General features: G+C 68.7%; 2 protein-coding genes across 9 annotated transcripts; one reads left to right on the forward strand and one right to left on the reverse strand.

The window, feature by feature from the left end:
* The first annotated feature begins 23 nt into the window (after positions 1–23).
* On the forward strand, positions 24–3,055 carry PSRC1 (proline and serine rich coiled-coil 1). 5 transcript variants are annotated; one of them, XM_065038911.1, is made up of 6 exons: positions 24–113; positions 611–729; positions 812–869; positions 1,418–1,742; positions 1,956–2,427; positions 2,513–3,055. In XM_065038911.1, the coding sequence occupies exons 2-6, from the start codon at positions 714–716 to the stop codon at positions 2,626–2,628; spliced, it is 987 nt and encodes a 328-aa protein (XP_064894983.1). In that variant the 5' UTR covers positions 24–113; positions 611–713; the 3' UTR covers positions 2,629–3,055. The 5 variants fall into 5 exon arrangements, with proteins under 5 accessions (XP_064894983.1, XP_064894984.1, XP_064894985.1 ...); XM_065038912.1 differs by having other exon boundaries at positions 614–729; XM_065038913.1 differs by having other exon boundaries at positions 43–113; positions 687–729.
* Positions 3,044–23,955, reverse strand: CELSR2 (cadherin EGF LAG seven-pass G-type receptor 2). 4 transcript variants are annotated; one of them, XM_065038905.1, is made up of 35 exons: positions 20,444–23,955; positions 18,508–19,146; positions 17,180–17,402; positions 16,614–16,729; positions 16,250–16,338; positions 15,602–15,729; positions 15,051–15,214; positions 14,560–14,685; positions 14,295–14,485; positions 13,744–13,929; positions 13,523–13,636; positions 13,006–13,180; positions 12,770–12,911; positions 12,506–12,626; positions 12,242–12,425; positions 11,997–12,098; positions 11,814–11,908; positions 11,134–11,343; positions 10,519–10,702; positions 10,168–10,311; positions 9,543–9,774; positions 9,251–9,418; positions 8,675–8,801; positions 7,989–8,192; positions 7,402–7,576; positions 6,754–6,866; positions 6,606–6,682; positions 5,946–6,072; positions 5,410–5,532; positions 5,203–5,333; positions 4,861–4,949; positions 4,626–4,775; positions 4,284–4,496; positions 3,960–4,200; positions 3,044–3,572 (listed from the first exon to the last, which is right to left on the reverse strand). In XM_065038905.1, the coding sequence occupies exons 1-35, from the start codon at positions 23,910–23,912 to the stop codon at positions 3,545–3,547; spliced, it is 9,000 nt and encodes a 2,999-aa protein (XP_064894977.1). In that variant the 5' UTR covers positions 23,913–23,955; the 3' UTR covers positions 3,044–3,544. The 4 variants fall into 4 exon arrangements, with proteins under 4 accessions (XP_064894977.1, XP_064894975.1, XP_064894976.1 ...); XM_065038903.1 differs by having other exon boundaries at positions 4,284–4,493; positions 15,602–15,759; positions 20,444–23,954; XM_065038904.1 differs by having other exon boundaries at positions 3,044–3,358; positions 15,602–15,759; positions 20,444–23,954.
* Positions 23,956–25,482: the final 1,527 nt, after the last annotated feature.

Consider the following 25,482-nt stretch of genomic DNA (forward strand, 5'->3'; position numbering starts at 1 on the left):
CGCTATTGTGACGCAGGGGGAGGGGGAATTCGAACGAGGCCACGCCCCCCTCCCGAAGCCACGCCCCCTCCTCCGCGCGCGCGCGGCTGAGCGGGAGCCGGGGGCGGTGCGCGGTGAGCGGGGCGGGGGGGGGAACCGGGAGCGGGGCGGGGCCAACCGGGAGCGGGGGCGGGGGGGACCGGGACCCCGCGGTGGGGGCGGGAAGGAGGGACCATGCGGTGGGGGGTTGGGAGGTCCCCCGGGGGCGGGAATGGGATCTCCCGGGATCGGGATGCGCGGCTGGGACCCCCCTCGCGTGGACGATTGGGATCCCCGGTGCGGGACTGGGACCCCCCCGGGGTCGGGCTGCTGGGCTGGGATTCCCCCGTGGGGGCTGGAGATCCCGGGGAGCGGGAACCCCCCCTGGTGTGGGGCTGGGACCCCCCAAGGATAGGGGTGTGGGACTGGGACCCCCGTGGGGACTGGGGACCCTCCGGGGTGGCGGTGTGGGGTTGGGGGTGCCCCGGGTGTGGGGTGGGGGGCTCCCCCAGTTCGGCCCCTCCAGGCCGTGCCGTGTCCGCGCCGGCCGTGCTGTCCCCGGTGCCACAAAGCCCCGATTGTCCCCGGGCAGCAGCCGGTGCCACCCGGGCAGCCCACCGGGGATCGGGGACACGGGAGGGCCGTGGGTCACCCCCCCTCGCCGCCAGGCAGCCCCTGTGCCGCGGGCCGAGGCGATGGCCGAGGAGCAAGGTATGGCAGTGCCAGCACCGCGTCCCCTGTGTCACCCCCTGCACGCCGCGGGGGCCGGGGCTCACCCTGTGTGTCCCCTCAGATGTCCGCTTTGTCACCGAGGAGAGCTTCGACTTCAGCTTCGTGTCCCCTTCCGACAGGTGAGGTGGGGACGTGGGGGATGTCCCCCCCCCCCCCCCCGCCCCCGTTAACAGGGTCCTGGCATCATAGGCGATGTGCTGTCCCAGGGCCAGGGACACTGGGGTCGTGCTGCCCCATTAACAGGGTCCTGGGGGACATCAGAGACATGCCACCCCATTGCCAAGGCCTGGGGGACATGCCACCCTATGGATGGGATCATGGGGCACATGCCACCCCATGAACAGGGTCCTAGGAGACATGCCACCCCATGGCCAAGGTCCTGGGGGACATGGGGGACATGCAATCTCAATGATGGGATCCTAGGGGACACGTCACCCTATGGCCAAGGTCTGGGGGAGACAAGGGGGACATGCCACCCCATGGATGGCTTCCTGGGAGTCCTGGGAGCTGCGCCACCCTACAGCTGGCATTACAGGGGACACAGGGGACATGCCACCCCACAGCTGGTGTCCTGGGCAGCACGGAGGTGGGGACAGGCCACCTCTTGGCCGTGGTAGTGGGTGACACGGGGGACTCGGGAACTAACGCTGCCCTTTGCCCCCCGCAGCCGGGAGGAAGAGGATGAGGATGAGGACGAGGACAAGGACATCCCCGGGGGGGCCAGCGGGCGCTGGAGCCCCCTGAGCGGCGCCCGGCTGGAGGAGATGGTGCGGGAGGCCACCCGGCTGGCGGCACAGCTGGAGCAGTGTCACCTGCCCCCCCGGGGGACGCCCCCCACGCCCCGCAGCCCCCGCCGCCAGACCTTCGTGGTCAAGGACAGCCCCGTGCGGGCGCTGCTGCCCACCGTGGAGTCCCCCCCCACCGCCACCCGCTCCCCCCCCGCCAAACCCCGGGGTCCCCCCGCTGTCACCAATGTCCCCAGCACCCGGAAGGTAGGTGACATCTTGGGGTGGATACCCCCAGTGCTCCCAGTATGGCCCCACGCTGTCCTAAACCCACCCCTCCCAAAACAATCTGGGGGGGGGGGGGGGGGGTTGGCGGGCTCTGAGTGCCACCCTCACGTCCCCAAGGGGGCACCAGAGCCCCCTGGCTGGGCGGTGGGCACCCCCTGAGTGCTGTCCCTGTGTCCCCTCCTCTGCTTCCAGGTCCCCTCTAGCTGTCACCCCACAGCGGTGCCGAAGGGACCCCCCGGGGCCAGGGTGCCCCCCCCTAGCAGGATGGGCCCCCCCCGGCCTTGCCCTCCCCAGGGACAGGGGGCTGGGACACGGGGCAAGGCCGAGCCCCCCCGGGCTGGGACAGCAGGTACCGGCTTTGAGGGGGGGACAGGGACAAGGACGGGGACAACCAGGGGGTCAAAAGCCACCCCCAAGGCCCACCATGGGGTGGGGGGGTCAGGGTACCCCCGCCTTGCCCCCACCCCACCTCTCTCCCCAGGCCAGACAAAGGCGAGGGGGGGCACAGCCCCTGCCCCCCCCGCCACCCGCCAGTCCCGCACCAGGGCCACCACTGTCCCTGTCCCCTCTGGCCACCCCCCCGCGCCCAGTGCCACCCCCAGGACAGCCGGCCGGACCCCAGCCGGGGGGGCAGCACCGGGCGGGAGGGCATCTGCGCCCAGAGGTAAGGATGGGTGCTGCTGGGGGGGTGCAGGGGGCTTTACCCCCCCCGTGCCTCAGTTTCCCCACAGCTGCTCTCCCCATTGCAGGTGCAGGGGCGGCGCGGGCGGCCCCCCCAGCCACTGGCTCGGGGTGCAAACAAGGGCCCCCCTCCAGTCGCCTGCGCCCCCCCCGGAAGACGGCAATGAGCAGCACCCCCAGGTGACCCCTCACCCAGACCCCCCCATCCTGGTGCATGGGTGAGGATGGGGGAACTGGGGAAACGGAGGCACGGGGTGGGGGGGGCAGAACTGGGCCCCCCCAGGGAGGAGGCAGAGGCGCAGGTTGGATTTTACTTTAATTATAAAAGGTCACACCAGCAGTAGGAAACCCCCCCGCGCCCCCCCCCCCGACACCCAGGGGTCCCTCAGCCCCCCCAGCACCCACCCCTGGGTGCCCCCGCCTCAGCCTCACCCCTGGGGTGCACAAGGTACTTGGGGAGGGGCCCAGACATTCCTGCACCCCCCAACTGACCCCCCCGCCCTGTGCCCCCCTCCTGGGGGGTTTGGCACTGTGGGGAGGGGCAGGGGGGGTTATATATCCTTTTTTTTTGTATTTTCATGTATTTTTTAAATAAAACCCTCCACCGGGAATTGGGGCTGTGGATGATGCTGGGGGGGGCAGGGTGGGGGGCACCCTATGCCACATTCCCCCCATAGGTGCCAACAGGGTGGGGGCAAACCCTGGCCAGCACCCAAAGTGCAGTGGGGGGGGCTGCAGCTCTGTGCCCCCCCCCATCCCAGTGCTACCCCCCGTCCCAGCGCCACCCCCTGTCCCAGCGCCACCCCTGTCCCAGTGTCACCCCCCTCATCCTGGTGCCACCCCGGTGTCCCCAGCGCGGTGGCACAGGCTGGGGGGGGGCGCTGAGTCCCTGTTAGATGGAGGTCTCGTCGCTCCTGGGGGGGGACGGACAGACAGACAGACGGGGTGGGTGGAGGGGGAATAAAAAACAAGACAGACGGATGGGTGACGGGGTGAGGTGGGTGCCAGGGTGCCCCCCCCAGCACCCAGCGCTCGCCTGGACGGGGGGTGATGGAGGGGGGGATGAGGGGGGGGCAGGAGCCCCCCGTCCCCCAAGTGGATTAATGGAGAAAATTAAAAAACAGAAATCTGTGCGGGAGGGGCGGGGAGGAGAGAAGAGGGGGGGTTAGTGCCTGCGGGATGGGACCCCCACCCATCGCCATGACACCCAGACCCCCCGTGGGCTCCCCCGAACCCTATGGGCACCCAAAGGATGGTCAATGGGCACCCAATAGATGGTCAATGGGCACCCAGCGGCACCCAAAGGATGGTCAATGGGCACCCAATAGATGGTCAATGGGCACCCAACGGGCACTCAATGGACAGTCAATGGGGACCCAATTGGCACTTAATGGGCACCCAATGGACAGTCAATCATCACCCACCAAGCACCCAGTGGGCACCCAACAGACACCCAAAAGGCACCCAGTGGGCACCCACCAGCCACCCCAGCCCCCTGGGCCCCCCGGCACTCACTCGGAGCCAGAGGAATCCTCGTCCACGGTGCCGGCGCGGATGCTCATGGCGACGGGGGTGACGCTGCTCAGCTGCTCCCGCAGGCTCTGGCGGGGGCGGGGGGCGGCGCTGCTCCCCCCCCGGCTGCCCTCACTGCCCGAGGAGGCGGCGGTGCCGGCGGGGGGGGGCGGTGGGGGGGGGCCGAGGCGCTGGGTGCTGCCCCGCTCGCTGATGGGCGCCAGGCACTTCTTCTTCAGGATGCCTGTTGGTGGGGGGGGTCACCCAGGGGTTTGGGGGGGTCCCAGCCTTGAGGTGCCCCCCTCCACCCCCCATAGCACCCCGTACCTTTGTGGGGGTGGGGCAGGGGCAGCAGCGGGGGGGCTCTGGGGAGCAGCTCGCCATTGGGGTGGGGAAGGTCACCCCGGGGGGGACCCTGCCCCCCCGCCGGCTCCACGCGCAGGGTCTCACTGCCCCCCCCCGGCCCTTCACTCTCGCTGGCCGTCGTCACAAACTCCCCCGGCCAGTATGGATGTCCTGGGGCCACCAGGCTGTCACCTGCTAGGGGGGGACACTGCTGGGATGGGCAGGGTGAGGGACCCCCACCCTTCCCCATGGGGTGCCCCCCAGACCCCCAGCCAAGGCAAGGGCCCCCCCATCCCTACTGGGTGTCCCCCAGGCTGGTATTACCGGGGCTGGGGGGGGTCAGGGGGGGCCTGGGCAGGGGGTCCCAGCCAGCGGGAGGGGCCTCGTCCTCGCTCTCGGAGGAGTGCGTGGAGCCGTAGGATGCGCTGCGGTCGTCCTCCAGCGACAGGTCACTGTCCGAGTCCGTGTCATGCTCTGCGGGGGGGGGCACAGGTCAGGGGGTGCCCAGGGACACCCCCGGTCTCAGCCGGGCGCACTCGCTGCAGGTGTGGGGTCCTACCCTCGGGCTGGTCCTGAGCATCCAGGTAGAGCCCCCCCGGCTCGGGCAGCACCCGCGGCCCCGGGCTGCCCGCCAGCCCCGAGTCCTCCCTGCGGAGAGGGGACACCCGTCAGCACCCCGACACCTGTCACCCCGACCCATCATGCCACCACTATGTCACCATGCCGCCACATCAACACACCACCACACCATGCTGCCGTCCTGCCACCCCAGCATCCCACCACGTGTACCCACGACCACCCTGCCGTCTGCCACCACCATGCCACCCACCCCACGACCCCCCACCCTGCTGCCATGACCCCCCTGCTCCCCGCGCAGTGTCCCCAGCGGTGTCCCCGATACCGGCGCACGAAGGGGATGTAGCTGTGATGGCTCTTGCCGGAGCGCGCGGTGCTGTGCAGGGACCCGCTGGAGCCGCCGCCGGGGGCCGGGCACAGCCCCCCCGCCACATAGGTGCTGTCACAGCCATAGCCCTACCACGGGGACAGGGACGTCAGGGCCACGGTGGTGGCTGCCCCTCGCCCCCCCCGTGTCCCCCCCGGCACTCACGGGGGTCAGGGTGGCCTTGGTGGCCAGCGCAGGGTCGTGGCCGTGGCGGCGGGCGCAGCTGAGCCGCAGGCTCCTCCGCACCTCCCGGCTCAGCACCACGCACACCAGGAAGATGAGGGGGCCCTGCGGGAAGAGGGGACATGTGGGCATGTGGGACACGGGGGGGGTGCCCACCAGTCCCTATCTGCAAAGTGGAGGGGACCTATTGGGACCCCCTGTGCCCATTGGGTGCTCCCCAACAAGCAAAACAGGGTGAGGGACCCCCATTCCTACTGGGTGCCCTCCATCAGCAGCCCAGGATGGGTTAGGGATCCCCCCAAACTCACTGGGTGCCCCCAACCCGTACACAAACAGGGTGAAAAACCACTCTGTGTTCATTGAATGCTCCCCCATCAGCACCCCAAAATAGCTCAGGGACCTCTGGTGACCGCTGGGCACCCACGGGGAGAAGGGCTCATTCTCTGGGGCGTTCCCATGGGAGGGCACAGGGTCTATGCAGGGGGTATGGGGGACACCAGGGGGTCCGGGGGGGTCACCTGGAGGCAGTTGGAGGCCGCGAACAGGTAGTGCAGCAGCAGCGCGTCGCTGTTGACGGAGAGCAGGGCCAGCAGCCAGGCCAGGCTGGGCAGCGCCAGCAGCACCGCGGCCGTGCGCAGCCCGGGGCTGGGGAGACACGTCAGCCATGGTGCCCGGCCCGCGACCCGCACACCTTCCTCACACCCTGCACACCTTCCCCGCGCCCTGCACACCTTCCCCGCGCCCTGCACACCTTCCCCGCACCCTGCACACCTTCCCCACACCCTGCACACCTTCCTCACACCCTGCACACCTTCCCCACACCCTGCACACCTTCCCCGCGCCCTGCCTGCCCCCTGCCTGCAGTCCTGCCCACGCCACTGCCTCCGTGTGTCCCACCAAGCCCTCCCACACCTTGGACATGTCTGTTCCTGCCACCCATGGACACCCCATGCCCTCCATGTCCCCTTGCCACCTGGGGTCACCCCAGCAACCCATATCCCCCTTGCACCCATAGGGGCCCCATGACCTCACAGCCCCCTGCCACCCATGGATGCCCAGCTCCCCAGATCTCACTACCCAGGGATGCCCCGTCACCCCATGCCCCCCTGACACCCATGGGTGCCCCAGCACCCCATCCTCCCCTGCCACCCACAGGTGCCACCGTCCGGTTGACTCACGCCATGCCCTTCTTCTCAAAGCCCTGCGGGGTGGTGCAGGTGGCCCTGGCCGCCAACACGAGGAAGAAGATGTTGACCTGTGGGGGCAGAGGGGTGAGCAGGCGGGGGGTGCACACCCATAGGTGTCCCTGGTGCCCCCCACACTCACGGCCACGGCGCAGGCGCTGGGTCCCGCCAGGCTCCAGACCAGGCTGTCGTGGATGGAGAGCCAGCAGAAGTCGGGGTTCCCGTAGCCCTCGGGGTCCAGCCCCACCGCCAGCCCTGTGCAGGCACGGCTCAGAGGCGGGGCCAGCCAGCAGTGGGCGGGGCAAAGCGCGGAGGGCGGGGCTAAGGCGGGAGGGGCGGGGCTAGGGTGGGGTCGGGCATGTGGGTGGCTCTGGGAAGGTCTCTGTGCTTGGGGGCGGGGCTATAGTCTGGGGGCGTGTCTAAATTATTGAAGGCGGGGTTATGATGGATGAGGGTGGAGCTAGAGCCCTGGGGGCGTGTCTAACACCCTGGGGGCGGGGTATGGTGGGTGAGGGGCGGGGCTAAAATGAGAGGCGGAGCCACACTCATGGGGCCAAGGTTGTTTTTTGGGGAGAGGCTACGCTGTTGGGGGTGGGACTATCCTATTTGGGGGCGTGGCTACACCAGGACCCCACCCTGCCCCAGGCTGATTGGGGGAGGTGGCTGAGGGGCGGGGCCAAGCCCTAGAAGGGGGTGTGGCCACCCAGAGGGTGTTGACCAGATGGTTGCGGGTGCCGGGGGGTGGGTTCTGGGAAAGGGGCGGGGCCCAGCTCTGTGGGCGTGGCCTCACCAGTGATGAAGGCGGGCAGCCCCCAGCCCAGCACGTGGTAGAAGCGCATGGGCCCGCGGTCGACGTGCCGGGGCTCGCTGCGGCGCCGGTACAGGTGCAGCCCCTCCAGCAGCGCCCAGCCCACCGCGCTCATGTACAGGAACTGCAGCAGGATGGCCACCACCGTGCACGCCAGCTGCGCCCCCACCGTCACTGCCGAGTCCCCCGCGCAAAGCCACGCACCACCCCTGCAGCCCCTCCCCTTCTGCAGCCCCGCCCATGAAAGACACACCCTCATTGTAGCCCCACCCCCACTACCACCCCACCCTACCACACCCACCTCCTCTGAGAGCCCCACCCCTTTGGAAGCCCCACCCTCTTTGAGGACCCCACCCGTTTTAAAGAGACCACACCTCTTTGAGAGCCACACCCTTTTAGACAGGCCCCACCCTCCCTGAGGCCCCACCCTCTTAGGCCCAGCCCACCACAGCTCCACCCACTGGCTGGCCCTGCCCTGTGCTCAGCCCCACCCACTCTAGCGCCACCCTAGGAGCCCCACCCAAGCCCTGAATGTCCCTCCCTTTTGGCCCCATGCCCCGGTCGCTCACCGGGAGGTCGGTCTGGTTGATGCCGAGCAGGAACACGAGCTGGGCGAGCAGGAGGGCGCTGGCGCCGTGCCGGCGGATGCTGTGGCGGTTGGAGCGCAGCGCCCCCTGCAGCCCCCCCAGCGCCAGCACGGCCAGCAGCAGCCCCGCCAGCCCCACCCCCAGCGAGGCGTAGGTCAGCGGCGCCAGCGGCAGGATCTCCCCGTTCTGCGGCACAGGGGACACCCGTCAGCTCTGGGGGACACACCCCGACAGACACACCCCTGACACGCCCATCGGAGACACGCCCACAATGCCACGCCCCCTCCTCACATGCCCACAGTGCCACACCCACTGGAGCCTCAGTCCCATGTGAAACCCGCCTGATTTCGCAGCCCCACCCCCTGGGAAACCCGCCACCCCCACTCAGCCCCACCCCTTTGCAACCCTGCTCAGCCCCGCCCCACACAGCCCCACCCACCCTGCTCAGCCCCGCCCACCTTGCCATGCCCCACCCACTCCTCCATTCCTGGCCCCACCCTACTTGCCCCTCCCCTTCTTCAAGCCTCGCCTACCTCCTTGACCCCCCCCTTACTGCAAGCCCCGCCCCATCACCTCATGGCCCCGCCCACCACATAGCACCTCCTGTGAACCCCATGTCCCGTGTGCCCCATGACCCCACACCACAGCCCTGTCCCCCCGTGTCCCACCTCGCGGCGGGAGATGTCCATGAGGACGGCGAAGCTGGTCAGGTGGTGGCACTGGCAGCTGACGTGGCTCCGGTTGCGGAACACGACCTCGCAGCCCCGCGCCGACCAGCCGCCCGCGCTGCCCGCCCTGCGCGGCACCTCAGCCACTGCCCCGGGACACGCACCCCCGGACAGCCCCCCCGACACCCCCAGGGACACCCACCCCATGGGGACACCGCACAGGTCCCCTCCCACCACCCACCTGTGACACCAGGGGTTTCGTTGCCACCCTAAAGCCCTGTCCCTATGCCACCCACCCAGACCCTTGCTCCAGGGATGTCACCCCCCAGCATCTGGTCTGCCCAGCGTGGCCCTGTCCCCATGCCACCTACCAGTACAGGAATGCCACGCCACAGCCACGTCCCCATGTCCCCCACCCAGCTCTGCTGGGTATGGCCCCGTCCCCACACCACTCACCCACAACCCCCAGCATCACCCCCACACCACGTGCCACCCCATCCCTGCCCACTGGGGCACCCACCCTGCCCCGCCCCCATGTCCCCTGTCCCCCGGAGGTGTCCCTGTCCCCTGGCTCACCGCAGGGAGTGGTTCCAGAACACGCAGACGGGCTTGGAGCGCTCCTGTGTCTCCAGCAGCCGGAACTGGAGGGTGACGGGCTTGGCTAGCGCCCGGGGGGCCCGTGCCCCCCCTGCGTGTACGCTGATGCTCACCACCGGCGTGTTGATCACGGGGCGCTTGGGCACCCTGGGGACACCAGGGTCAGGGCACAGTCACCTGTCGCCCTCCTTGGTGCCACATTGCACCCTGGCACCGCATGGCCACCCCAGCCCCCCGTGACCCTCCCCGTGCCCCCCAGCCCCACGGGCACCTGAGGCTGCGCCGGTCGGTGTCGTACAGCTCGGGCAGGAGCCCGGCCAGGGTGCGGTAGATGATGACGCTTGCGATGGCCTGTCCCTCGCCCAGCGCCGGGTGCCGCTTGCGCCGGGTCACCAGGGTCACCTCCTCCTCCTCCTCATCCTCCTCTGTAGCTTCTTCATCCTCCTCCTCATCCTCCTGCTCACCTGTGCCCTGCGGTGGCTGCCCGTGCCCAGCGGAGTGGCCTGGGGGGGTGGCAGGGGGCTGTGTCAGGGTCTCCAACCCTGCCAGCCCTGTCCTGGGTCCCCAACGCTGCCATCCCCACGGCCATGCCAGGGTCCTGAGCCACAACAGTCCCTTGGACAAACCAGGGTCCCCTCCACCCTGCCAGCCCCATGGTCATGCTGAGGTCTCCCCAAACTTGCCAGCCCCATCCTGGGGTCCCCACCCCTGCCAGCCCCACGGCCACATGGGGGTACCCCCAACCCTGCCTGCCCCATGGATGCAGCAGTGTCCCCAGTCCCACCAGCCCACAGACGTGCTGCGGTCCCCCATCATCCTGCCCACACCCCGTGGTGCCAGCGTCTCAGGCCCTGCCAGCCTGCGCCTGTGCAAACCCCCCCGTCCCCCAGACTCACGCCTGCCCTCGGGGGGCCGGAAGACGCTGTCGGGCAGGATGACGGTGGTCTCCAGGTCCGGTGGCTTCTCCCCACGCAGCGCCTCGTACCGCGGCAGCCGGGCGCCCGCGAAGCTGCCCTTGTCCAGCCGCACCACCGACACCACTGCGGCACCGTGTCACCAAGGGTCCCCGGCACCCCACGTGCCTGGCACCCCCGGAGCCCACACACCCCAAAAAACACAGAACCCAGCACTCACGCAGCCCCGCAACCATGGTGCAGGACCCTTGGTAGTGTCCCCAGGTACATCCAGGTCCCCAGCACACCCCTCTCCCAGCCACACGTGTCTCCATCCCCACAGTCCCTGCTCACCGATGTTGGGGGTGACGATGGTGAAGGGGCTGAGGTAGGTCTGGGGCATGTTCTGCGCCAGGGCGCTGGCGTAGTCCTCGAAGTGCTTGAGCAGCCAGGCCGTGCCGCCCTCCGTCTGCTGGATCAGCTCCCAGTGCCGCTTGTTGCTGCTGTCCAGGAGGGCGCTGCCCACGCGCAGCAGGTTCTGCAGGACACGCAGGGCTGGGCAGGGCTGCCCCCCACCCTGGCATCTGGGCAGGGGGTTCCCTCCTTCCCTTGGCTTCGCTCCCCTGCGGGGTGGGGTACCCCGGCAGTGCCAGGGGTGCTGTGACCTGTCACCCTGGTCTCTCCTGCACGAGAGCGCCCATCACCCCGGCATCAGGCCATGCACCCCGGCGCATCACGGCATGGAGGGCGTGCCCTGCACCTCCCAAAATGCAGCTCTACCCTCCCGTACCACTATCCCCCGCCCCAAAACAAGGGCGCCCATCACCCTGCATCAGGTCTGCCGCACCAGCCCATGCACCCTGGCGCATCATGGCACGGAGTGGGAACCTCCCAACAGGCTGCCTTGGCATGCAGCCTCCCGCCCGTCCCGCGGTGTGTCCCCGCTGTCCCGTGTCCCGTGTCCCGCACCTCGGTGAAATGCGCGTCCTGCGTGGCCGCCATGCGGAACCCGCGCTGGGCGCTCTCGTGCCGCAGCAGCGCGCGCGCCAGCCCGTAGGCCAATCGCAGGTCGCTGCCGAAGCGCGCGCCGGGCCGGCGCGTGGCCTCGCGCAGCTGCAGCGCCACCCGGCGGGACTGCGCGGGGTCCAGCAGAGACTCGTTGTGCGCCAAGCGCTCCGCCTGGGGACAGCGACGGGGTCAGGGGACAGCGACGGGGTCAGGGGACAGGGGGACAGCGACGGGGTCAGGGGACGCGGGGACAGCGACGGGGTCAGGGGACAGCGACGGGGTCGGGGGACAAGGGGACAGCGATGGGGGTCAGGAGACACGGGGACAGCGACGCGGTCAGGGGACAGGGGGACAGGAGACACGGGACATGAGGACAGTCAGAAGACACAGGGGAACAGTGACAGGGATGGTCAGGGGACACAGGAGGACAGTGACAGAGGACACGGGGATGGTGCGGGGACACGGAGAATAATCACAGGGGACACAGGAGGGACCATCATGGGGATGTGGGATGGCACCATCCCCATCTTTGCATGTCACCCACCCCCAGCTGCTCCACATGAGGGGGGACAGTAACAGGGACATGGGGGGGACGGTCAGGGGACACGGGTGCCCCTCCTGTCCCCATGTCCCCCACTCACCCAGCCGCGCAGGGGGGCGAAGGCCAGGGAGCTGCAGTTGAAGAGGTTGGGGGGCAGCCACCCCCGGTGCTCGTCACAGTGCCGCACCGCCGTGCCTGCGGGGACACCGGCGTCACCGCCCTGCCCGGCACAGCGGGGACACCGGTGTCACCGCCCTGCAACATCCCCGTGTCCCCCACCTACCGACAGATCCCTTGGGACACGGCGCTGCCGCCGGCAGCCCGAAGCGGGTGCGGGGCCACCAGATGCTGGCCTCGATGGCACGGGGACAGCTGTCGTAGTTGACTGCAGGGCAAAGCAGCGCGTCATGCCGGGGTGACAGCAAGGTGACACAGGGGGACAGCAGTGGCACCCATGGTTGGCACCCGGGGTGACAGCAGGTTGAAAGCTGGTGGCAGCAGGTGACACAGGGGCACAGCAGCACCCACCTTCGCAGCCGCTGGCCGTCACCTCGGCAAAGGGGTTGTCACAGCGGTCGCAGTGGCGGCCGATGACACCGGCCTTGCAGGGACACTGCCCGCTGGTGACATCGCAGAGGCGGGACAGGGACCCGGTGGCGTAGCAGTCGCACAGCAGGCAGGAGTCGCTGCCCGCCGGCCGGTAGTGGTTCTCCTGGGGGGGTGACACGATTTGGGGCTGTCACCACTCCCTTGGGACACAGGGCACAGGTGGGGACAGGGACAGGGACCCACCTTGCAGTGACACTCTCCCGTTGTCTTGTTGCAGTCGGGGTCGAAGCCCTTGGTGACATCGCAGCTGCAGGGACCGCAGGTGGGGTGTCCCCACCACCCCCGGGGACACGGCTGGGACTCCCTGTTGGGGACACCGCATGGGGTGACACAGGGTGACACTGCCACTGCCACCCTACTGTCCCTGCCCACCCTTGTCCCTTGCATAGCTGCCCAGCACGAGGGCCGGGGACCCACGGGGACACCCTGTCCCTCGTTGTCACTTACTTGTGCTCGCAGTAGGGACCAAAGTGACCCTGGGGACACTCGCAGGTGTAGCCGTGTGCTGAGCCCGGCTTGCGGGCGCAGGTGGCCGGGGACTGGCAGGGGTTGAGGGCACAAGCGCTGACACAACTGTCACCGAAATAGCCTGGGGATGAGGATGGGGATGGTTGGGGACATTATAGGGAGCGGGTGTCACCAGGGAGGGTGGCGGGGGGTCAGCGGGGTGTCCCAGCGCTCACCAGGGTGACAGCGGCAGGAGAAGCTGTCCCAGTCGTCGCTGCAGTAGCTGTGGGGGGGGCAGGGCCCCGAGTCGCAGGGGTCGGGCAGGGCGCACCCCCCCTCCACGTTCACCTGCGTCACCGCTGCCGCGCTCAGGGCCACCGCGCTGGCCCCCGGCTCGCCCACGCGCACGCCCTGCGCCACCGACAGTGTCACCAGCAGTGTCACCAGCAGTGCCACCCCTGCCGTGCCTGTTTCCCCCACTGGAACCCCGGACACCACATGTACCCCCCAGGAGTTACACCTGTGTCCCCCCACCCCTGTCCCAGTGCCCAGGCCCCAGGGTCATGTCCCAATGATCTGTGCCATGTCCCCATGCCGGTACCCCCTGCCCCTTTGCCACCACCCCTGTTCTCATATGCCCCCTGTCCCTACATCCCATGTCCCTGTGCCCAAATGTCCCACGTCCCCCTGCCCCTTTGCCAGCACCCCTGTGCCCATACAGCCCGTGTCCCGTCTCCCCTGCCCGTGCTGTACCTGCAGGCAGCCGCGGAACCCCTGCTCCACCGTGTCACCGTCACCCTCCAGCCCCCCCACGCTCAGTGTCCGCAGCTGCAGCCCCTGCAGCTCCCCGGCCACATCAGCCACTGCCTGCGGGCACAGGGGGGGACACTCAGACACCCACGGGTGCCACCATGGGGAGAGCAGGGCAGGGTCCCCACCCCACGCCTCAGTTTCCCCCTGGGGTCCCAGCCTACCTGGTGGCGGCCGTAGTCGAGGGTGACGAGGAGGAGGGTGTTGTGGGGGGTGCGGCTGGGCCCCCCCCGCAGCTCCAGCGTCAGGTGGTGCCAATCGCCGTCGTTGACCTTGACCTGGGGCAGGCGCAGCCGGGCCAGCCGGGCCCCCCCCTGCCAGAGCTCGGCCTCCGCCTGCCCCTCACTCAGCTGCCGGAGGGACCGTGTGACACTGCGCCCCCCAGGGCCACCACACGCTGCCCTGGGGCAACACCCCAGAGCAAACCCCCCAGGGTAACAAACACCACCCCAAGGAGAAGCCCCTTGGGACTGTCCCCAGCCCAACACCCCCCAAACGGGCAATCAGCCCCCAAGAGTGACACCCCCTGGCACTGCCCCCCCAAGGCTATACCCCATATGCCAATAGCCCCGCTCTGGGATAACACTCCCCCATGGCCATGCCCCCCAGGGCTGTACCCCCCAATGCAATACCGCCCACACCTGGACAATATCCCCCAGCGCAATACCCCCTGTGGCAATAAGCCCCCCAAGCCCACCCCCTATTCCCCCCGTACCCGCAGGGTGACGGTGACGGTGGTGGTGGCAGTGGCGGTGGCGGGGGGGCCAGCGCTGGCGTGCAGCAGCAGCCCATGGGGGTGGCGGGTGCGGAACATCAGCCCCAGGTGGCAGGGGAGGGTGACGGGCAGCGCCAGCCCGTTCCATGTCACCCGGCTGCTGCCCAGGAAGCGCTGCGGGCTGGCCATCTCTGCGGGGACACGGGTGTGGGGGGGCTGGCACCGCCGGGACCCCCTGCCCACCCCGGTGTCCCCCCCCCGGTACCTTCCTGGCAGGTCTTGCCCCCGAAGCCCAGCGGGCAGCGGCAGCTGAACCCGTCCCACTCGTGCACGCAGGTGCCACCGTTGTGGCACGTGTTGGTGTCACACAGCGTCTTCTTGGCAGGGCAGCCTGGTGTGGGGGGACAGATGACATGGGGGTCACACCTTCCCACATCACCAGGGACCCCTGCCCCCCCAGCCAGCCCCACAGCCTGGCACGCCCAGCCCCGTGTCCCCACATACAGGGGACACTGAGACCCTTGGGCGCTGGGTCCTGAAGTCCCCCAGACCATTGTCACTGTGGCACAGTGCCACCCCCTGACCCACATCCCGCCCCACACCCCACTGGCCCAGCCCCACACCCAGAGGGCACGGAGACCCCTGGGGACCCCACATCCCAATGACCCCCCTCCATCCCTGGCACCCCCTGAGCTCCTGTCTCCACACCCAGGGGACACAGCCCCCCCTCCCCAGCCCCGTGCCCCCGTGTCCCACCGGGCAGGGTGCCGTTGTTGGCGATGAAGGCGGCCATGTCGACGGGGCGCTGGTCGATGTGCAGGTGCCGCATGCAGCCCACGAACTGCCGGCTGCGGATGGGGAAGCTCTCGGGGAGGGTGGGGACCCCCCCCAGCAGCAGTGGCCCCGTCAGATCCAGTGACCTGCAGCACCAGCCGTCACCCATGGGGACACTGAGGGACCCCCCAGGGACGCCTCTCATAGGGACCCCGAGGGACCCCTGAACAACCCCACGCCCATGAGGACCTCAAGGGACCCCCCACCCAGGGACCTTGAGGAACCCTCAAGGGACCCCACAACCACGGGGGCCCCAAGGGACCCCCCACCTCCACCCATGGGGACCCCAGGGACCTCCCCACAACCCACGGGGAACCCAAAGGACCCCTAAGGGACCCCTTTCCATCCATGAGGATTCCAAGAGACCCCCCACACCACGGGGACCCCAAGGGAACCCCAATCCCCAGTCCATGGGCACTCCAAGGAACCCCAAGGGACCCCCCACTCCCAGGGACCCCCGGGACCCCCCTCACTTCTTGCTGCCGGACTGGGTGCCCTGGGCAGCGCAGGAGTAGTTGCCCAGGCGGGGACCGAAGCGCAGGGCCATGCCGGTGTCACAGTCGTCCACTGTCACCACAGCCACCTTCTCCTCCGAGGGGCCCTGGGGCAGCCCCGACCGCCCCAGCACGGGCTGGGGACAGTGACCAAGCCATGGGAACCCCCAGCCTTCGTCCCCTCCTCCTCCTCCCCTTCCCTCCAGCCCTGCTGCCCTCCAACCACCCCAAACTCCACCCTGTCCCCCCAAACCCAGCTCAGCTCCCCGTCCCTCTGTCCCTCCATCCCTCCCTCCCCTCTTCTTCCAGTCCCCCCAAGCGCCCATCCCACTCCCCTCCAGCCCCCCCAAATCCCCATCTTCCATCCCCTCTTCCTCCACCCCGCCCCGGAACCCCACCCTGCTCTTCTCCCCCCCCCCCAAAATCCCCCCACCATCCCGATTCCTCCCTCCCGTCTTCCTCCATCCCCCCAAACTCTCACCTTGCTCCCCCATCCCTCCATCCCTGCAAAATCCCCCCTCCAGTCCCCCACGCTCCCCACCCCTCTCTCCCCATCCCTCCATCCCCCCAAACCTCCACCCGGCTCCCCTCCACCCCTCCATTTCCCACCCCCCTGGTGCCCCCCACCTTGTTGTAGTAGTGGAGCTGCACGCGGTGCCACTGCCCGTCGCTGACACCGCCCGGCACGAAGGGGGACACCGTGGTGGTGGTTTCACCTGCGGGCACCAGCACTTGGGCAGCCCAGGGAGGGGACACGGGGGGGGATTGGAGGGATGGGGGTGCCAGGGCTGCAGTGCCGGGGGCAGTGCCAGATGCAGTGCGAGGGATGTAACACGTGGGATGCAGTGCCAGGGATGTGGTACCCAGGACACGTGCCAGGGATGCAGTGCTGGGGATGCACAGCCCGGGATGCACTGCCGGGATGTGGTACCCGAGGGGACACAGGGGTACGGTGCCCGGGGGACACGGGGATGCGGTGCCAGGCGGGTACCTGCCGAAAAGGTGAGCTGGACCTGCTCGCCCACGATCTCCAGCGCCACGAAGTCGTGCTTCTCATTGAAGCGCCCGTTGTAGAGCAGGAGCCCGTCCCGCTCCTTGGTGGCGAACCTGGCGCAGAGACAAGGGACAAGCCTGGTGTCACCCCCTGCCGTGCCCCCCAAGGGTGCTCCCTCACCCCACAGCTCCCTGGCCCACCCCGTTATCCTGTGCCCAGCAGGACACACCAGCGCCCATCACCCCTTGTCCCTACGGGATTTCCCCACCCCATTGTTCTCATGCCAAGGGGTCACCCCAACACCCCAGTGTCCCTACCCTGTGCCCATGGGGCACTCATCACCCCACACCTCATCTCCCCACCACCCCAAATGATGCCCATGGGGCACCCACCACCTCACACCCCACCACCCCATCTCAGACCAACATGGCACCCATCACCCTACACCTCATCTGATGCCAAGGGGACACCTGTCACCCCACACCGCACCACCGCAGGTGATGCCCATGGGACACCCATCACCCCCCACCCATCCAACACCCACGGGTCCCCCCGGGTCTCACGTCAGGGCGAGGGTGAAGTGGAAGCGCTGGCGGAGGCCGCGGAAGGTGAGGAAGGAGTTTGGGGGGAAGCTGCGGGTGCTCATGGTGCAGAAGGGCTTCTCGTAGTGCCCGGGGGGGCACTGGCAGCGGAACCCCCCCACCAGCAGGTTGAGGCAGGTGCCCCCGTTGCGGCAGACCCCCGGGGCGCAGCGGCCCCCCCGGGCGCTCAGCTCGCAGCGCTCCCCTGTGCGAGACCCAGCTGGCACCTGGCACCCCCAAAATTGGGGGTGGGGGGCTCGGGGGAGAACACCCCTCCCCCATGCCCCCTCCCCCCCATCAGCTCCAGAAAGGCTTTATCCCCAGCTCCATCGCTGTGGCAACTGCCTCCCGTCACCATGGCAACCAAGACAAAGCACCCCCAATCTCGAGCATCCCCTCCCCCACCAGTGGGCACCCCCCACTCGGGTGTCCTCGGGGGCTGGGGGCCCCCAGGGCAGGGGGGTGGCTGTCCCCAGTGCCACCAGCCTCCCAGTGACCGCGGTGTGGTATGTCCCCCCACAGGCCACCCGTGGTGGGGAGCCCATGGCTGGGCCACCATGGTGGGGACAGGGTGTCTCAGCACCTCAGGGTGTCCCCATGGTGTCCCTGTCTCCCCCACCAACCTCCCACAAGAACCACACTGGGTGGAGGGACAGAGGACCAGCTGTGGGGAGGGTGGAGGGACAAGTGGGGACGGGGGGAGACATGGGACAGGGTGAGGGAATAGGGGGAGAGGGAGAGGGTGGGAGGGAGAGAGGAGGGAGGGAGATGAAGGAGGAAGATGAAGGTGTTGGAGACAAAGGGGAGGATGGAGGGAAAGATGGGGATGGATGGGCAGACAGACAGACGGATGGATGGATGATGGACAGCTGAAGAGGAGCTGGATGAAGGAGTGACAGGGATGGATGATGGAAGCACAGCTGAGGAAAGGGTAGATGAAGAGGAGCTGGATGAAGAGGTGATGGGGATGGACACCAAGACAATGGGATGGCTGGACGATGGCTGGATGGATGAATGGCTGGCTGGCTGGCTGGCTGGCTGGCTGGCTGGCTGGCTGGATGAATGGATGGATGAATGGATGAATGGATGGATGGATGGATGGATGGATGGATGGATGGATGGATGGATGGATGGATGGATGAGGAGGAGCTGGACAAAGGGATGACAAAGGAACAGCCGAGAAGGGGCAAAAGCAGGGGAACCGGTTTGAAGGATGACAGACAACAGGGATGGCCACCAAGAACACAGAACCACCACCGGAGAGCTGAAGGGGACACCGTGACACCAGGGACGGCCACGCGGGCTCTCACCGGTGAAGTCCTGGTGGCACTCGCAGGTGTAGCCGCCCTCGCGGCTCCGGCAGCGCCCGTTGCTGCCGCAGGGGCTGGAGTAGCAGAGGTCGATCTCCGTCTCGCAGTAGTCGCCGGTGAAGCCGGGCGGGCAGCGGCAGCGCAGCCCGGCCACGGGCCGGATGGGCCGGAACAGGATGGTGTCGGACGCCAGGAACGGCGCCGAGCTGTCGAACTGCAGCACGGACACGCAGCGCAGGTAGTTCTCGCAGGGCTCGCGCAGGCACACGTTGTCGTCGAAGGGCAGGACGCGCTGGGCCGAGATGGCGGCCAGGAGCGAGCGGTTGAGGTACAGCCGCTCCCGCAGCTCCTCCGAGGAGAAGAAGCGGCCGCCAGGCCCCGGGAGCAGCACCGAGAGGCTGACGTTGAGGATCCGCGCCGTCCCCACGTCTGTGTCCGTCTGGATGTTGAAGAGGACGACGCGGTGGCGGGGGGTGGCCAGGACGGTGGCCACCCCCTCCAGGAAGCGGCTGAGGAGCGGGGACAGGAAGCGCTCCTGGGACATGTCGGCCAAGCGCAGGGTGATGCTGTTGCTCAGCATCTCGTCCGTGATCACCGTCACCCGCAGCGTGCACTGGGCCGTCGCGCTGTGCACCCCGTCTGTGGGGGGGACATGGGGGTCAGTGACGGCGATGGACATTGCGGGATGGGGACAGTGGTGGCAAGGGGGCACCCGAGCCACTCGGCCACCGCGGGACGGGGGCAGTGCTGGCTATAGGTCACCCACTCCAATGGACACCACAGGGTGGGGAAGGTGTTGGTTTTGGGGTGCCCATCCTGCTCAGCCACCGTGGGATGGGGACAACAGGATGGGGACAGTGCTGGTTATGGGGTGCTTGACCTGCTCGCCCACCATAGAATGGGGACAACACTGCTTACGGAGTGCCCATCCCACGGGGACAGCTGGCCATGGGTCACCCGTCCCAGCTTGCAGGGCTGGGGGGGCAAAGGCTCCGCCCAGCCGTGCAGCACCTGCCTTCGTCCTCCTCCTCCTCCTCCTCCTCCTCCTCCGCCTGGCCGGGACGAGGGGCAGGGGGACGTGGGACAGATGGAGAGCAGGCGGACAGATGGACAGAGGGAGCGTGGGGAATGGGGGAAGGGAGAAGGGGGTGACGCGGGGGGTGGCAGGGGCGGGGGCTGCCCGGTGGCCCATGGCTGGTGGCTGGGGGGGGGTTGCCATGGCTGCGGGCGCGGGGGCCCAGCTATGGCCGGACCCTTTGTTCCCATCCCGGCTGCCCCCGCGCTGGGGGGGCTCCCTGCCCCCACCCTTTGTGCCCTGGGGCCCCCACTTTGTGCAGCTGGAACCCCGGGGGGGGTCTGGTGGCGATGGGGGACACGTGGCTGGGGACAAGGGACACCACAGGGCTGGTGACTCAGTTTCCCTCCATGCCCAAGGGTGGCTGAGAAGCTGCTCCCCCCGCCCAGGGTGACCCCTCCCGCCAGCACCCACGGGCCCCCCGGCACTGCCAGCAGGGCCCCCCTTGGCTCCTTCCCACCAGTGACCCCCAAACTGCTGGCTGAGTGTGGGGATTCTCCCAATGGAGAGGCCACGGTGCCAGGAACCCCCAAACACACACACAAGGTCCTGCCCTCCAAGCCCCTGCTACAGGGTCCTGACCCCCTCCCCCCAAATAAAACATGCACCCCAGGAAGGAAAAGAGGGTGCTGGGGACCCGAACTGCCACTGCTGGCATGTTTGGGTTGGGGGTTCACAGCAACCCCATCACCCCCCCCAGATCCAGAGGGTGGGGATACCCACAATGGGGTGGTGGGAGCCCAGAACACCTCAGCTCCATGCAGCAGCGGGGTGGGGGGACAGGGACACCCACAAGGGCTTCCCCAAACCCTGGACCTCCAAACTCCTCCCAGCCCACCCCAGGACCCCGGGGAGTCCTACCTGAGACGGACACCCTCATGACGGCCTCCAGGGGGCGGTTGTTGTCCAGGGCGGGGCTCAGGCGCAGGTCCCCGCTGCGCGGGTCCAGCAGCACCAGGTTCAGCTCGTTGCCCTGCTCGAAGGTGTAGGTCAGGCTGTCTGACACGTCGGGGTCGTGGGCCGGGATGCGGCCGATCACCCCCCCGGGGAAGCTCCCCGAGCGGTTGGTGATGTAGTTGTTGAAGAGGATCTCAAAGTTCTTGAGCTGGGGGCTGTTGTCGTTGGTGTCGCGGAGGCGGACGTGGACGGTGGCCCGGCTGACCAGGGGGGCCGAGGTGGCTTGGACCACCATGACGTACTCGGCCTTGGTCTCGTAGTCCAGGTCGGCCAAGGCGGTGAGCTCTCCGGAGAAGATGTCCAGCTGGAAGACCTCGGGGATGTTGCCCTCCACGATCTGGTACATGATTTGGGCGTTGGTGCCCTCGTCAGGGTCGGTGGCTGTGATCCGGGCCACCACCAGCCCAATGGGGCTGTTCTCCTCCACGAAGATGTCGAACTCATCCCGCTCGAAGACGGGGGGGTTGTCGTTGACGTCCAGCACCGTCACTTGGATCTCCACTGGCGTCCGCTTGGCCGGGACCCCCTTATCGACAGCAAACGCCCGCAGGGAGTAGAGCGGCACATTCTCCCGGTCGAGGCGACGCAAGGTGCGGATGATGCCTGAGGTGGACTCGATGATGAAGTCTCCGTCGCCATCGTCACCCCCTTGGAAGGTGTAGAAGACCCTGCCGTTGAGCCCTGAGTCACGGTCGGTGGCGGAGACCTGGAGGACGCTGGTGAAGGCGGGCACGTCCTCATAGACAGAGCCCTGGTAGGAGTCGCGCAGGAACTGGGGCGCGTTGTCGTTGACGTCGCTCACCAGGATCTCCAGGTAGGTGGTGTCGGACTTCTGCGGGATGCCGTTGTCACGCGCCGTGATGGCCAAGGTGTAGGACACCTGGTCCTCGTAGTCCAGCTCCATCTGGGTGGTGACGGCCCCCGTCTCGGCGGCGATGCGGAACTGGGGGATGCTGTCCTCCATCAGGTACGTGATGCGGGCGTTCTCCCCCGTGTCCTCATCCGTGGCGCTGATGACCACCACCGTGGTGCCCACCGGCCGGTCCTCGTTGACGTTGACGGTGTAGTGGGAGCTCTGGAAGACGGGTCGGTGGGTGTTGGCGTCGGTGACGTTGACGACCACCTGGGCCGTGTCCTGGCGGGTGCCGTCGGAGGCGGCGATGGTGAGGAGGTACTGCCGCTCCAGCTTGTAGTCCAGGGGCAGGGCGAGGGAGATGAGGCCACCGCCGCTCTGGCTGGTGATGGAGAAGCGGTTGCGGGTGTTGCCGCTGGAGATCTGGTAGGTGATGACGCTATTGGCGTCGCGGTCGACGGCAGAGACGGTGAGGACGCTGGTGCCCACCGCCGCGTCCTCGTTCAGGCGGGCGCCGTACTCCCGCTGCGTGAACTCGGGACTGTTGTCGTTGACGTCCAGGATGGTGACGCTGACGCTGGCCGAGGAGGCCATGGGGGGGCTGCCCTGGTCCTGCGCCTCCACCTCAAAGCTGTAGAAGTCCACCGCCTCGCGGTCCAGCTCGGAGGCCACCACGATCCACCCGGTGCTGTTGTTGATGGCAAAGGGGAAGCCGGCGCCGGTCTCCAGGAGGGTGTAGACCAGCCGGCTGTTGTCACCTGAATCGGCATCAATGGCCTGAATGTGGATGACAGAGTAACCCACCGGCACGTTCTCCAGCACGGTGGCCTGGAAGGGCGTGCTGACAAAGATAGGGGCATTATCATTGACGTCCAACACCTGGACGGTGACCAAGCCACTGATGTTGGAGAGGGGCGGGCGGCCACCGTCCTGTGCGCGGATCCGCAGGGTGAACTCCTTGCTGACCTCGTAGTCCAGGGGGCTGACCACGTCCAGCGCGCCCGTCTGCGCGTCGATGTAGAAGTGGCCGCGGGTGTTGCCGCTCACGATGCTGTAGTGCACCAGGGCGTTGCTGCCCTTGTCGCGGTCGGTGGCTGTCACCCGCAGCACAGCCGAATTGGGCGCCACGTCCTCGGGGACCTGCACCAAGTAACGCTTCTCGCTGAACTGCGGCGCGTTGTCGTTGTCGTCCTCCACGGCAATGCGGATGGTGGCCGTGGCGCTGCGGGGTCCCGGCTCCTGGCCCTGATCCGTGGCCTCCACCAACAGCTCAAAGGCTTCCACCTCCTCGCGGTCCACGGGGCCGCGGGTGCGGATGACGCCGGAGCGGGGATCGATCTCGAAGACCTCGTTGGCGCCGCCGGCGTTGAGCAGCCGGTAGAGGACGTTGGCGTTGGGACCAGCGTCCCCGTCGGTGGCCCGCACCGTCAGCACCTCGTAGCCCACCTCCAGGTTCTCCCGCACGCTCTCCCGGTACTCGGGCTGCTCGAAGGTCGGGTCGTGGTCGTTGGCGTCGCTCACCGTCACGGTCAGAGTGGCCATGGCGCTGCGCCGGGGTGTCCCGTGGTCCAGCGCCGTCACCCGGAACACGTGGGTGCTCTTGCTCTCCCGGTCCAGGGGGGCAGCGGTGGTGACGGCACCAGTGACGGGGTCGATGGTGAAGAGGGCGTCGGAGCGGCTGTCGAAGAGGGCAGCCATGGTGTAGCGCAGCCGGCCCGCCTCCCCCTCGTCAGGGTCCACCGCCGTCACCCGTGTCACCGGTGTCCCCGCCGGCTGGTTCTCCCCCACCGAGGCCTGGTAGCTGGAGGGCTGGAACTGCGGTGCCGTGTTGGGGCTGCGGCGCTGGCGGGAGCGGCTGCGGGTCACAGGGCTGCTGGTGGCCCCCGTGGTCAGGGCGTCCCCAATGTCCCTGCTGCTCATTGTCTCCCCAGTGCTTCTGTTGTCCCCGGGGACTTTCCCAGTGTTCCCAGTATCCTCGGTGCTCCTGGTGCCCCTGGGGACTTTCTCAGTGTCTCCAGTATCTCTTGTACTCCTGTCGTCCCTGGGAATTTGGGTGCCCCCAGTGTCCCTGGTGCTCCCGATGCCTCCATGGCCTTGGGCACCCTGGGGGCTCCCGCAGCCTCTGGTGTCTCCGGTGCTCCCTGGGCTCCCAGCGCCGCGGGTGTCTCGGGAACCCCCGGAGCCGCCTCTGTCCCGGCTGGAAGCGCCGGTACCCGCTGCGGTCCCCGCGCCGCCACCATCCCCGCTGCCGCCGGAGCCGCCTGTGGCCGGGGCGGGCCCGGCGCCGCCGCTGTCCCCGGTGCCGCCGGAGCTGCCGCTGTCCCCGGTGCCGCCGCGGCGCGGCTGGAGCAGCGGCAGGAGCGCGCCGGGCGGGCAGGTGCCGGTGGCGGGTGCCGGGGCCGGGCGGCGGGACTGGCCCGGCGCGGGCAGCAGCAGCAGCAGCAGCAGCAGCAACAGCAGCAGCAGCGGCGGCGGCGGCGGCAGCCGGAGCGCGGCCCCGCGGGCGGGCGGAGCGCCCATGGCGCGGTGCGGCCGCTGCCGCCGGTGCCCGCTGCGCCCCGCGCCGCCGCTGCGCCCCTCCCGCCGCCCGCGCGCGCCCGCCGGGGCGGGGCCGCCGCCGCACCGACCTGCGCCGCGCTTAAAGGCGCCGCCACCCCCCCCGCACCCCGCCCGGGGCACCGCCGGCGGCACCGGCCCCGCCCGCAGCGGCGGCAGCGCGGGCCCGGGCACGGCGGGGGAGCGGGGCTGGGGGCTGCACGGTCGTGGGGCACGGGGCACGCACACGCGTGCATGGTGCACACGCACACATCGCACACGCAGACAGAACACGCACATCAAACGCAGATACTGCAGCCACGGGCGTTGCACGCACAGAACGTGCACATCACGCATGGATGCTGCACACACACGGATTGCACACACAGAACATGCACATGACACACAGGCATTGCACACACAGACACTGCGCACACACACATATTGCACACATACGCATAGAACATGCACATCACACACAGACACAGATGTGGCACACACACATGTAGACATTGCATACACATGGAACATGCACGCGGCATGCACACATGCACATTGCACACAGACGTGCAAGTTGCATGCACACATTGCACTCCCACTCACACAGAATATGCACGTTGCACACAGGTGTGTCACTCACACAGAACGTGCACACAACCACTGCACACACGTTGCACACACGTTGCACACACGTTGCACACATGTTACACACATGTTGCACACACGTTACACACAGAATACACACACTGCACGCACACACATGTACAGTGCATGCACAGGGCGTGCACATGCGTGACCCATGCACACAGGGCACACACAGCAGCACGTTGTACACGCGCTGTGCACAACCAGCACACACATCACACACACACACGACATGTACCCCCATGTCCCCACTGCGGGCTGTGAACGGGCTGGAGGCATCGAGGCCTGGGGACACTGGGGGACACTGGGAGGCCGGGCGGTGCATCCCACGGGGGTCCGTGGGTGCTCCCCCCCGCCTGGCACCATCCGGCCGCGGCGCCGGGCCCGGGCGTGGGTGCGGGCAGGACGGCGCAGCGCCGGGCCCGGGGCAGCGGAACGGGTCGGACGGGTGCGCGGGGCGGGGGGGCCCCCAGCCGGGGTGGGTGCTGGGGAGCCGCCCGGGGACCCCCCGGCACCCGCCGAGGGCGGCGGTGACTCAGCGGGGCCGCTCCCCGCCCCGGCCGGCGGCACCGGCGCCTTCAAAGGGGAGCGGGAAGGCGGGGGAGCCCGACCGGCTCTTCGGGGTGCTGCGGCGGGGGGGCCGGGGGGGCTCGGCTGCCTGGGTTCCCTCCCAGCACCCCGTGGGGTTCCCACGCACAACGTGGGGGGCAGGAGTGGCAGGCGGGCTCCGTTCCCCTTGGGGAAACTGAGGCACGCAGCCCACCCCTCCACAGCACCCACCGCGGGGGGGCCGGGCTGCAGCTGGGCCCGGGGTGTGGGGGGGACCCCAGGCCCCGCTTTGAATTACAAATGGGCTTTGGCAGCACAGCCTTTGTCTGGGCCATTGTGCAGGGCCGGCAGAGGCCCCCAG

The sequence above is a fragment of the Columba livia genome, chromosome 22 (genome assembly GCF_036013475.1).
Source record: "Columba livia isolate bColLiv1 breed racing homer chromosome 22, bColLiv1.pat.W.v2, whole genome shotgun sequence".
NCBI lineage: Eukaryota > Metazoa > Chordata > Aves > Columbiformes > Columbidae > Columba > Columba livia.